We start from the raw sequence: 11776 nt of genomic DNA, 5'->3' as shown, positions 1-11776 counted from the left end.
TCAGGGCTGGGCGGGCTCCGCGCTCAAGCTGAGGTTGCTGAAGCCGCCGTAGTGGAAGGGGGGCAGCCGGGGGGCGCAGGCCGTGGCCGGGGGGCAGCCCAGGGGGTGGCCGGCGCAGCCGCCCGTGGGGCCTGCGGGGTCCAGGTAGCTGCTGTCGGGGGAGTCCACGGAAGGGTCCTCGTCGAACTAGTTGCAGGGCCGCAGCAGGAAGCCGACGCCATTGCCCACGGTCACCGTGTTGGGGACGTCCTCGGCGTGCGGCACGTGCAGGAAGGCCACGGCGACCCAGGCCACCAGGTCCTGGGGGGACGGGGGCTGTGAGGGGCCGGCCCGGCCGCGGTCCCGGCCCCACGGCGCCAGCACCGCTCACCTCACCAGCGATGGTCTCGTCGATGAAGTCGACGAAGGCAACGGTGGGTGTCCAGGGGTTGTTCTGGTTGTAGATGCTGGAGCTGGACGGCTCCTCTTCTTTGCACCACGTCACGGCCACCTGGTACCTGGGGACCGGGGCTGCGTGTGGAGCAGAGGCTGCGCCGTGGGGCAGAGGCTGCGCCGTGGGGCGGGCGATGCTGCTCACACCCCCCTGCACTGGCTGCTGCCCCCCAGCCTGGACCCATGTGCAGATGGGGCTGCGGGGAAGGACGATGCTGCAGCGGCCGGCGCAGTGCACGGGACTCACCAGGCTGCTCCCAGGGGACAAGGGGCCTGGGGTGATTTGGGGACAACCTGAGACCAAGCACCCCCCATTCCCCTTGCCTGACACCTCCCCAGGGCGGCCGGGAGTCGGTGGGTGCCCGAGGGGCCAGATACCTCCCCACATCTCGGCCCTGCGGAGCAGAACTGCAGCCCCGGCTCCACGGAGCACCCTGGCCCATGGAGCAACCCGGTCCCACAGAGCATCCCAGCCCCACGGAGTGCCCCCGCCCCGCGCACCTGCCCCAGCTGAGGGCCCTCTCCATGGGGCTGCGGGCGGGCAGGGGCTCGGCGGTAGCCGCGCGGGTGCCCCCACTTGTTGCGCTGGGCGCCGGCGAAGGTGACGCAGCGGGGCAGGGGGGCGCCCGGCGGGAAGGCCGCCTCGTCCTCGCGCTGCGGCCGCCTCCGCAGCACCGGCCGCTGCAGCAGCGGCCGCCCGGGCCAGGGCGCCCGCACAGCCTCGTACCCCATGTCCTGCGTCTCCAGCCAGTTGCGCTGTCCTGCGGAGCGCGCGGAGCCGCTGGCGTGGGCAGAACTCCCGTGCGCCCGCGCTGCCCTCGGAGGCACCTACCGGCAACGTCCAGGTCGACCGTGTAGTGCAGGTGGTGCAGGTGCACGGTGCCCAGCGCGTGCGGGCCCACGCGGGTGCCGAAGTCGGTGCCGCGGCCGTGCAGGAAGCAGGAGCTGATGTAGCCGGTGGCGCGCACCCGCTCCTGCAGCGCGCCGCTCGCGTGGGAGAGGAAGTCCCACATGTAGTCGCGGTTGATGAGCGTGGAGACGGCGCGCAGCACGAGCGCGCCGCCCCGCAGCCCGCCGTAGGACGCCAAGTGCGCGTCCGAGAAGCAGCGCCGCAGCGGCAGCGCCGCGTCGTGCTCGAACACGCACAGGGAGGCGCGAGCGGCGCCTCCGCCTCGGCCATGTCGTGCTGGTCCACGTAGGTGGCCAGGTAGGGGCAGTCCACGCCATGCGCCAGCTTGCAGGAGAAGCGGCCGATGCCGAAGCTGCCGTCCAGGTAGCGGGCGGACACGGTGCCGGGGCAGTCGGCGCCGTAGAGCGCCAGGGCCTCCTGCAGGCTCAGCTCGTAGAGCAGCCGCGGAAGCGCACGTCGAAGAGCCGCGGCCCCGCGCTGGGGCTCACGCCGAAGGCCGCGCTCCAGCCCTGGAAGGACGCGCGGTTGCCGCGCAGGCGGTAGCGGGGCCCGCGCGGCTCCACGGGCAGCGGCGGCGGCAGACCCGGTGCGCACCGCGGGTGCAGCGAGCCCGGCCCTGGCGCCACCGGCTTCTCCACGTGGACCGCGGACATGTTGCCAGCGGCGAACGCGGCCTCGAGCACCTCCGTGCTGGGGAAGTAGTGGCCCTTGTAGAAGAAGCTGAGCGGGCGCCAGCGCGCCACGTCCAGGGCGCTGTGGTCCACGAGCACCTCCAGCCCCACGGGCGAGAGGAAGAAGCCGGAGCCGGGCACGGCGTGGAAGAGGACGAACCAGGTGGCGCGGAGGCCGGAGCGGGCGCCGTGGTCAGCGCCGCCAGGTCGCGGCCGTCGGAGCCGCAGCAGCTCCTCGATGTCCGCGTACGCGCGGGTCGTGACGCCGCGGCGGTGGTAGGGCACCTTCCCGCCGTACTTGCGCGCCGTGACGTCCCGGTGGTAGCTGGGCGCCGGCAGCGGCCCCACCACGTACTCGGTGACGTTGGGCTCGGCCTGGTTGCCCAGGTAGAGCACGGCCAGCGCCTCCCGCGCGGGCCGGGCGCCGCCGCCGTCCAGGAAGCGCAGCGCCGCCGCCTTGGCGGGCAGCTGCACGTCCACCCACGCCACGCAGTTGTCGGAGGGCAGCGCGCGCGACGCCGCCGCCAGCGGCACCCCCAGCTCCCGCCGCAGGTACCGCAGCACCTGCGCCAGCTCCTCCGCGCTCAGGTCGGCGAACACCAGGCTCCGCTCATCGGCGACGGCCTCATCCTCCTCATCTTCCTCCTGCTGCTGCTGCGGGCAGAGGCCGGGCGCCCGCTCGCGGGTGAGCAGCACGCAGAGCAGCGCGAAGACGGTGGCCAGGGCCAGCACCAGGAGCACCAGGACGGTCTTCACATTCATGGCTGCGGCCCCGAGCGCGGTTGTGGCCGCGGCTGCTGGGCCCCCCTGCGCCGCCTGCCCGGGGAAGGGGCCGGGTTTGTTTTTTCCCCGTTTTTGGAGGGGATCAGCCCAGAGGAGCTGGGGAGGAAGATGCAGGTGGAGATTAACGTCCTCTGCCGGGCCTAGGATTTGCTGGAATCCATAAAAGGCAACTTTGCTCCACTTCTCCCGTGGGCCACGTTCACTCGTGCAGCGGCTGCCTCCATGCCTCCCTCCTGCCCTCCTCCCTCCGGCAGCACCATGGGTCACTGGGAGAAGCGGCCGCGACGCCGTCACCCCCAGGGCCACAAACGGCCTCCGCGGCAGCCCCTGCAGCCCCCTTGTCCCTCGCCCCTTGGGGACACAGGGAACGCGGTGGCGAGGTGGCACCACCAATGCGGACACGACTGCGGCGCGGGAATGACACGCTTGGGATTCCACGGGTTTCAACTTGAATTTCCTTAGCCCAGAATAGCCGCTGCCGGCACTGCTGCCACCACGGAGGACGGCGGGCACCGGGACACAGTGTGGCCATCGGAGGGGACAGCGCCGGCTCCCCTCCGCCACGTCGCAGGGCGGCTGGGCAAAGAGCACTACGGAAAAGCAGGGAGAACAGGCGAACCCGGACACAACCGAAAAGGAAGACGGGGCAGAACGGCCAAGCAGCGCCGTGACCGTGTCCCCTAGCACCATCCTGCGACCTCAAAGGCTGCTCATGTTTCGGAAGCCGCCGTAGGTGAAGGGGGGGAAGCGGGGCAGGCAGGCAGCGCGCTCGGGCAGGCAGGCCACGGGGTTGACCGCGCAGGAGGTGACGTCCTGCTCGCTGGTGAAAAACACCCCGTCCCGCGAGTATATGGAAGGGTCCAGGTCGTGGTAGTTGTAAGGTCTCAGGAGGAAGCCGACGGAATTCCCCACCGTCACGGTGTTGGGAAGATCCTCCGAGTGCGGGATGTGAAGGAAGCCCGTGGTTATCCAGGCAACCAGGTCCTAGGCAGGGAAGGGTTACAGGACTGATCATTTCCAGAGTCTACAGCTGGAGAGACCGAAATCTGCACATGAGCCAAGGAAAGTTATAGACAGACAGGGACCTCCTGAGGCATCCAGCCCAGCCCACGCTCCCACACTCGGAGCTCCTCCTTCCCGGGAAAGATTTCCCTCCTTTCCCCAAAGACCTGCCAGCAGCAGGGCATTTCTGCACGAGTGGGAAGGAATCCCACCCTGTCGGGATGTGGGCGCTCCAATCAAAGTGACCGAGAGATGCACAGAGAAGGGGCTGTCTGGAGGGGATGTTCCCTCATTCCTGAGGCTCTGCGGCTCTCCCAGCCGAGCCGGCCGTGCCGGGATGCCTCGGATGGCCCCGTGGCCGGACGTTCCGCGCCGCAGAGCCAGCTCACCTCGTTGGCGATGGTCTCGTTGTCGATGAAGTCGGCGAAGGCGACGGTGGGCGTCCACGGGTCGTTCTGGTTGTAGACGCTGGTGCTGGTGGGTTCCTCTTCCTTCCGCTTGGTGACCGCCAGCTTGTACCTGAGGGCCACAGAAGCGGAGGGGACCTGAGGCAGCAGCTCCGGGCGAGGGCAGGGACCGAGCAGACAGCGCTGGGACCTGGAGGGCTTCTCAGAAGCATGTATTAAGGACAAGACAGCTCCAACACGAGGTGGGGAGGCAATCCGGGGAGTCTAGTGGTAACCAAAGCGACACTTGTGATGGGAAGGGGGACGAGGGACAAGGAGTTTGTCCTGCAGGCCAAAGGCCAGAGCATGGCACCCATCTGAGGTGAACTTGTTCTAAGGGAGGGATGGCAAAACCTGGTCAGGGGTGCCAGAGGGCACAGAGCACAGAGGCAAGAGGCCCTGGAGCAGGGCACAGCTAAATGCTACTCCCTGGAGAACCTGCAAATCCAAGACTGCCCCTACAGAGCAACCCCAGCCCAAGGGAGGGTCTGCCAGGCCCGGGCGGGCTGGAGAACCTGGTGCCACCGGCAGGAGAGCGGCCTGACCTTGCCCAGCTGATGGCCCTCTCCATGGAGCTGCTTTCGGGCATGGGCTCCCCTGCAAAGCTGTTGAGCTGGATCCTGTAGCCACGCTGGTGGCCCCACTTGTTGGTGCCGTTGGCTGCAAAGTAGATGTATCTGGGCATCTTGGACTGCTGCCGGAACGCAGCCTGGTCCTCCGTGTCCAGGACCTTCCTGGTGAGCCGCGGCCGCTCCATGTGCTGCTCCGGGCTCCAGGGGGCCCGTGCCATCTCGAAGGCCATGTCATGGGCCACCAAGGAGTTCTGGACCCCTGCAAGGCAAAAGCAAAGACACTGAGGAGCTTCCCTGCAGCCCCCCGCTCCTCGCCGGGGTTTGTGCTCCCCTTCCCTTGCGCAGCCCAGGTCCGAGTGCTGCTTTCAGGTTTGTGTGAGCCCGGGCCGGGCCACGCGTTACTGCCCGTGAGGATCCAAAGCTGGAAGTCCCATCCCGGGGCAGGAGAACGAGTTCGCTGGCCCATGCCCAATTAACCCAAGCACCCATGAGCCCAAGGGCTGCCGCTGTGCTCGGCAGCGAGCGGCCCACACGCCGGGGAGCACTGCCAAGTGCGCAGGCTCCGAGCACGTTTGCGCATCACAGAACTTGAGTCAATCGCTGCAGTTCAGGTCTTTCCACAGACCAGGCCGCCTGGAGAAGCACAAGGGGATATAAGTCTGGGATAAGATGGGCCGGGGCCGTTGGGAGCACCCGGGGAGCAGGAGGGATTGCTGCAAGCTCCCAGTCTGGCGCGTGGCACCCTCGGGCCCTCCTCGTGGAGCAGCAGTTTGTGTAAAAGCCATTTCGGAGCTGAACCTCTACCCATCCCAGAAGGTTTCACCAGGCCCTTGGGACTTGCTTGTGCGACACAGAGCAGCACTGGAGTCCTGAGCCAGGACCAGCCTGAACGTGCTCCAAGGGAGGTCAGAAGCCAGAGATCCACAGAAAAATATCCACACCCAGCAATCGCCATGGTTCTTGCTTGCTTCCCTTTTATGAAGTGAGCAGAACGCCTAACCTCACACCTTCCTGTTCACTGATAACAGTGATATTTTGCCTGCCTTTTCCATATTGTTCCAGTGTTGCAATCCTCTGTCCTCATCCAAGTACTTGAAACACCCCCAAACCACATAGAACAGCCTTTAAATTTGTGTTTCCCAACAAAAGAATTGGGAAATATTTAAATACATCCCAAAGGCACACGGCAGATGCTATGCCAGCAGGAGGGAGAGGACGGAGCACGTTCGGGGCAGAGGTGCAGCAGGTAGATCCTAGCGCGGATCCAAGCAGCCGCTGCGAGTGAAGGATGCTCCGTGTCCCGGCAAAGCGCCGCGCGGCTGAGCTCAGCGCTGGCCGCCCGCCCGGATCGTCCTGCTCCGCCTGGAGCTCTAGGAATAGCACAGCTGGCCGTCCCATCCCTACACCAGCCAGAATTGCTTTGGACAATTGGAAAAAGCTGTAAGAAGAACCAGGAACGTGAGCTGGAAATCGCATCCACTCCAGCGAAGCAGCCGGGTCAGTACGGATGGTTCTTTGGTGCTCAGGACATCCAGGTGTCAAAGAGGATAAGGAGGGTGAAGAGAGGAAAATCCCGGTTTCTGCGGAGCCTCGGAGGTGTCTGGACCAAGGGAGCTGGGATGGGGCTTGTTGGGCGCAGGGTCCAGTCGTGCAAGGGGAGGAAGAGGCAGAGCAGGAGCTGCTGCCGATGGCATCAGGGGCTGTTCTGGGCTGCGCACACAGGAACTGGCAACCGTCCTGCTTCTCCCAATGGACATGAGCTGCCCAGGCCACAGCGCCAGCCTTGTCCAGCCTGGGAAGCTGCAGCCCCACAGGGCTGCATGGAAAAGGGCAGGACACAGAGGAAGCGGAGCCCCCCACCATCCTCCCTCCATCGCAGCAGTATTTCCAGCCCTGAGAACAGAAGGGAGCTCTGTGCCCGACTCCACACCTGCAAGGAAAAGCCTGTGGAAAGGCTACCAAATGGTCAGCTTTGGAGGCCCAAAAATATTAAGAAAGGAGACAAGACCCAGACCTACCTCCCACATCCAAGTCCACCTTGTAGTTGATGGAGTGGGTGTGTATGGTGCCCAGCGTGTGCTCCCACACCCTGTTGCCGTATCTCAGACCGTCCCCATGAAGGAACGACGAGCTCATGTACCCCGGGCCTGGACTTTGCCTTCGATGGCCCCATTCTGGTAGAAGATGAAGTCCCACACGTAGTCGTAGTTGGCCACGGTCGCAATGGACCAAATGACCAGAGCAGAGTTGACCAGTCCCCCATAGTGGAGGGACTGCAAGTTGGAGTAGTAGCACCTCAGAGCGGAGCCCGGGTTCTGCTCAAAGATGCAGATTGCTCCTTTTATTTGCATGGACTCGCATCGTCAAACAGAACGTCCATGTCCACATGGGTGTCCAAGTAGGGGCAGTCGACACCTCGCACTAAGGGAGAACTGAAGCGCCCGATTCCGAAGCTCCCATCCATGTACCGCGTTGACATCCCGCTGGGGCAGTTGGAGCCGTACACCGACAGGGCCTCCTGAACGCTGATCCTGTAGGCGATCCTCTCTCCCACGAGCGATCCCAGCCCCGTTGCAGCCCTGCAGCTCGAGTGCGGCTGCCCCTGCCCCACCAGGCCACGACAGAGCCCTCCCGGGCCACGTTCTGCATAGAGATCACAACCCAAACACGCTGCATGTGCACGAGGAGCTCCGAACTCGGAGGAGCTGAAGCCAGCACTGCCCTGGCTACTGCTGCTGTGAGGATCACGGCGATTTAACCATGCTTGCATTTGCGCTCCCATCCTGGAAATACCTGCCCGTTTTCCCTGCAGGTCCCACACCAGCTTCAGCGCAAAGAACGTACCTAGCCCCAAAGCTCGTGCTGGAGTTAACTGCAGCTGAACACAGCCCCAGCGGGCAGCACACGTTGCTGAACCGGCATTTCCTCCTGGGCTGCTGCTCACCAGCCACCAGGGAGCTCTCTGGTCCTGTGCAAAAGCAAAGTACTTTATTTCTACCTTTTGCAGGAGCAGGTCTCAATAACGGACACCAGCTCTGCCTGTGACGCTCTGCACCTTCCCGTCGTCCTAGCAGTTTGCTGAACCGCAGCCTTCAGACAGGGAGCAAAACCCGATCGCTCACCATGGCACCCCTGGGCCTTCCCGGCGGTGCCAGCTCTGCTTTTAGGCCACCAGATGGTGCAGCCGAGAGCTGGTCCTCGGCCCGCGCCGCGGGGACCCGCTGCCAGAGAAGGCGACCGCGCAGCGGGAGAGGAAATTCCCTGGCTCCCGGCAGCAGCTTCGCAGTCCGAGCGGCGGGATCCAAGTTACAAGTGTTTCCACAAAGGAGCAGCGGGACCAGAGCAGCACAAGTTCTGCGGAGCTGCTCAGTCGCCGGCTTTACAGCCGAGATGTGGGAAGAGAATTCCCGACTCGGAGGCTGAAAGCGCCAGGAGCGGCGGCAGCGCGAGCAGGAGGCGGCTCCGTCCCGCAGCTGGGGCCGGCAGCGCACACGGTGCCAGCTGGGAGGCCTCGAGGAAACGCAAATGTTTTTGGGCCGCTGCCTTTCATGCCTTCCCTGCGCCGAGCAAAGGCCTCCTGAACAACCCTCCGTTGCCTTCAGCAGACTATCCTATGAGAGGAGGAATTGTGCAGTGAAGGAGAGGGGGAAAAGCAGGGTTCTGATGGCAGTTGTGAGAATGCCACAGACAGGAGCCCAATCCCTTCCTGCAGCTCTGTGGCTTATCAATGTAATGACACGCACGAAGGAAGAGGAGACCCAGACCTACCTCCCACATCCAAGTCCACCTTGTAGTTGATGGAGTGGGTGTGTATGGTGCCCAGCGTGTGCTCCCACACCCTGTTGCCGTATCTCAGACCATCCCCATGAAGGAACGACGAGCTCATGTACCCCGTGGCCTGGACTTTGCCTTCGATGGCCCCATTCTGGTAGAAGATGAAGTCCCACACGTAGTCGTAGTTGCCCAAGGCTGTGATGGACCGAACGACCAGAGCAGAGTTGACCAGTCCCCCATAGTAAAGGGACTGCAAGTTGGAGTAGTGGCGCCTCAGAGGGGAGCCCAGGTTCTGCTCAAAGACGCAGAGGGCATTTTGAACAATTCTGGAGGCCTGGGATTGAGCAAGGTGGGGCATATCCACGTAAGTTGCTGAATACGGACAGTCGACACCTCGCACTAAGGGAGAACTGAAGCGCCCGATGCCGAAGCTCCCATCCATGTACCGCGTTGACATCCCGCCGGGGCAGTTGGAGCCGTACACCGACAGGGCCTCCTGAACGCTGATCTCGTAGGCGATCCGCTCGCCCCGATACCTGACGTCAAACAGGCGCAGGCCCCTGCTCACGCTCATGCCAAAGACGAAGCTCCAGGCCTGGGAGACGACGCGGTTCCTCCTGACGCTGTAGCGGGGACCCTGCGGCTCGTACTGCACCGGGAACATCGCGGCGGGCGCTGCTCGCGGCTTCATGGATGAGAAGTCCCCGTCCCACGGGACCTTCTGCACCTTCTCCACGCGGAGGCGGCCCTGCACGTAGGCGCTCTCCAGCTCGGCCATGTCCCTGTGGTACTGCCCGTTGTAGAAGACCCTGCTCACAGCCCACTGCGACACGTCCAGGCTGCTGTGGTCCACCAGCACCTCCAGCCCCACGGGGTGCAGGAAGAACCCGCTCACGTTCTGAAACAGAGCAAGCCAGGTGCTCCGATCTCCAGACTGGAGGCCGCGGGGGGCTGCGGTTTGAAACGCGAGGTTGGTGCCGTCATACTCGAGCACCTCTTTGAGGAAGGTGGGAGCTGCCGCGAACGCCACCGTCTTCAGGAAGATTCCCACCTGCTCGTACTCGCTGCCCAGCATGGGCCGGCGGTGGTAGGGCACCTTCCCGCCGTACTTGCGCGCCGTGACGTCCCGGTGGTAGCTGGGCGCCGGCAGCGGCCCCACCACGTACTCGGTGACGTTGGGCTCGGCCTGGTTGCCCAGGTAGAGCACGGCCAGCGCCTCCCGCGCGGGCCGGGCGCCGCCGCCGTCCAGGAAGCGCAGCGCCGCCGCCTTGGCGGGCAGCTGCACGTCCACCCACGCCACGCAGTTGTCGGAGGGCAGCGCGCGCGACGCCGCCGCCAGCGGCACCCCCAGCTCCCGCCGCAGGTACCGCAGCACCTGCGCCAGCTCCTCCGCGCTCAGGTCGGCGAACACCAGGCTCCGCTCATCGGCGACGGCCTCATCCTCATCTTCCTCCTGCTGCTGCTGGGGGCAGAGGCCGGGCGCCCGCTCGCGGGTGAGCAGCACGCAGAGCAGCGCGAAGACGGTGGCCAGGGCCAGCACCAGGAGCACCAGGACGGTCTTCACGTTCATGGCTGCTGCTGCAGATGTTGAGGCTTTTTTTGAGCTTCCAGAGCAGGGTTGCTGCCTCTATCCGTTTATGCTGCACTGGACAGATTAGCACAGAGAGTACAAAGGACTGGGAGAGGCTAGGGGAGGAGATCTGAAATTCGTGGTGACCAGAAAGGGCAGCTCTCCGCTCTCAGCTGCAGAGCGCTCCGTCTCCCTCCAAGAACAGTTCCCTGAAAGAGCTAGTGGAGATGCAGGGTGACTCAGACAAACTTTGCATCGTTCTGTTACTTTTTCAGTCCAACCCGACTTCCTGAGGCTGCCTGTAAAAACGAAGCCCGTGCAGGCAGCCTGAGGTGGCTGTGACCATTGCAGAGCTCCCGCGAGCCCAGAACTGCTGCCACGCTGTAGAATTTACCTCTCTGCAACTCACCGGGTTTCCTTGTTTATCAGGCTGCTTCCTTGTAAACACTCTCCCTGGCAGCATCATTTCAAGCCAGTTAAGAGTTGTTATTTTTTAATCTTCCATGTGGAAGGCTTTGCTGAAAACACATCCATCTGTGTAGTAGCAGAAAAACTTTGGCAGGCATGGAGAGATGTAGTTTGGGATGAGATTCAGGCCCCACTGCACAGTGAACAATTAGCTCTTAGTTTGCACCTCTGACTAGCTATTAACCAATTAGTCTCCCCAAAACTCCACTGAAACGAGACCAAGCTGGTTCTCAAGAAGCAGGACGAACACCCCAATCCCTGCTCTGCCTTTGGCATCCAGGCAGGGATGCGATGGCAGTGCCAGGTGTCCCCACGCTGCCACTGTGCCCTGCGCTGCGCTGCCACGGCCAGGATTCCTACCAGCCAAAGGCCATGGAAATTGTCCTCAGCCACTGTCCCCGGTGAGGTCTCCTCCCTGGTTTCACAGCACTCCTGAAAGGGCCGAGCGAGGGCCAGGCAGAGGGGCCGGTGCCCTGCGCTGCCGCAGGGAGATGCTTGTGGACAGGACACACAGCCCTAGGCACAGCCCCTGCCTGTCCCCGGCACAAGGAACACAGGAGGAGCGGAGCAGGAGCTTCCACACAGCATTTCCACTCGTGCTGCCAGCCTCACCTCGCCTCACCCTGCCTTCCCGTCCTCCTCCAGCAGAGTTTCCTGGTGGGAGCCCGGCCTCCTCCCTCGCTCCCGCGTCCTCGCGGCCGCCCGTGCCCTGGCCCCGCTCTCCGTGCGGTGGCCCCGGCGCTCGGCGGCACCGCGACGCAGCCCGTTGTCCTTGCCAGGGCAGACAGGAGCAGGGCAGGTGCGTTCGTGCCAGCCAGGCCCTGCGGAACACAACGGTCAGGGCCCCAGCACGATGAGAGGGCGATTAAGATGTCTCCGAATACCCCCAAACCAAGCGAGGAAGCTCTGACTTGCAAGCCAGGCCCCCAGCTCACTCGGAGCGAGGCCAGAGCGCCAAATCCCCCTCGGCACAACCTGGCACCGGGCATCCCACCTTGGAAACAGCACGAAGGGAAGGGGCAGTGCTGCCAGCAGCCTGGCAGGGTGTTTCTGCTGCCCCCAACCTTTAACCAGCCTCCTGCTGCAGCGTGGCCAAGCCCGCACGCACCACGGCCACACTCAAGCTCTTTAAAGGGAATTTTTATACC

At 64.1% G+C, this 11776-nt stretch overlaps 1 protein-coding gene and 1 pseudogene across 2 annotated transcripts; both read right to left on the bottom strand.

Moving 5' to 3' along the window:
• On the bottom strand, window positions 1-2787 carry LOC148595701 (amine oxidase [copper-containing] 3-like; annotated as a pseudogene). Its single transcript, XR_015913101.1, has 4 exons — window positions 1265-2787; window positions 934-1193; window positions 371-497; window positions 1-300 (listed from the first exon to the last, which is right to left on the bottom strand). The product of XR_015913101.1 is annotated as an amine oxidase [copper-containing] 3-like (transcript).
• A 708-nt stretch (window positions 2788-3495) lies between these two features.
• Window positions 3496-10845, bottom strand: AOC2 (amine oxidase copper containing 2). The gene is made up of 4 exons (XM_088519880.1): window positions 8585-10845; window positions 4790-5075; window positions 4188-4317; window positions 3496-3780 (listed from the first exon to the last, which is right to left on the bottom strand). Exons 1-4 carry the CDS (start codon window positions 10158-10160, stop codon window positions 3496-3498), a joined length of 2277 nt encoding a protein of 758 aa, XP_088376006.1. The 5' UTR covers window positions 10161-10845.
• Between the last annotated feature and the right edge of the window lie 931 nt (window positions 10846-11776).

The sequence above is a fragment of the Tinamus guttatus genome, unplaced genomic scaffold (assembly GCF_059628265.1).
Source record: "Tinamus guttatus ecotype Peru unplaced genomic scaffold, ASM5962826v1 Tinamus_guttatus_pri_ptg000075l, whole genome shotgun sequence".
NCBI lineage: Eukaryota > Metazoa > Chordata > Aves > Tinamiformes > Tinamidae > Tinamus > Tinamus guttatus.
Note: the sequence above shows the minus strand (reverse complement) of the source record. Positions and strands in the feature narration are given on the sequence as shown.

Bases quoted from the DNA above. Each gene is read 5' to 3' on its own strand.
- AOC2 (XM_088519880.1), bottom strand. From the start codon at position 10,160: ATGAACGTGAAGACCGTCCTGGTGCTCCTGGTGCTGGCCCTGGCCACC. The intron at 5,076-8,584 runs GTAGGTCTGGGT...TTTGCCTTGCAG, and splicing joins GGTGGACTTGGATGTGGGAG to GGGTCCAGAACTCCTTGGTG. The intron at 3,781-4,187 runs GTGAGCTGGCTC...TTCCCTGCCTAG, and splicing joins ACGAGACCATCGCCAACGAG to GACCTGGTTGCCTGGATAAC.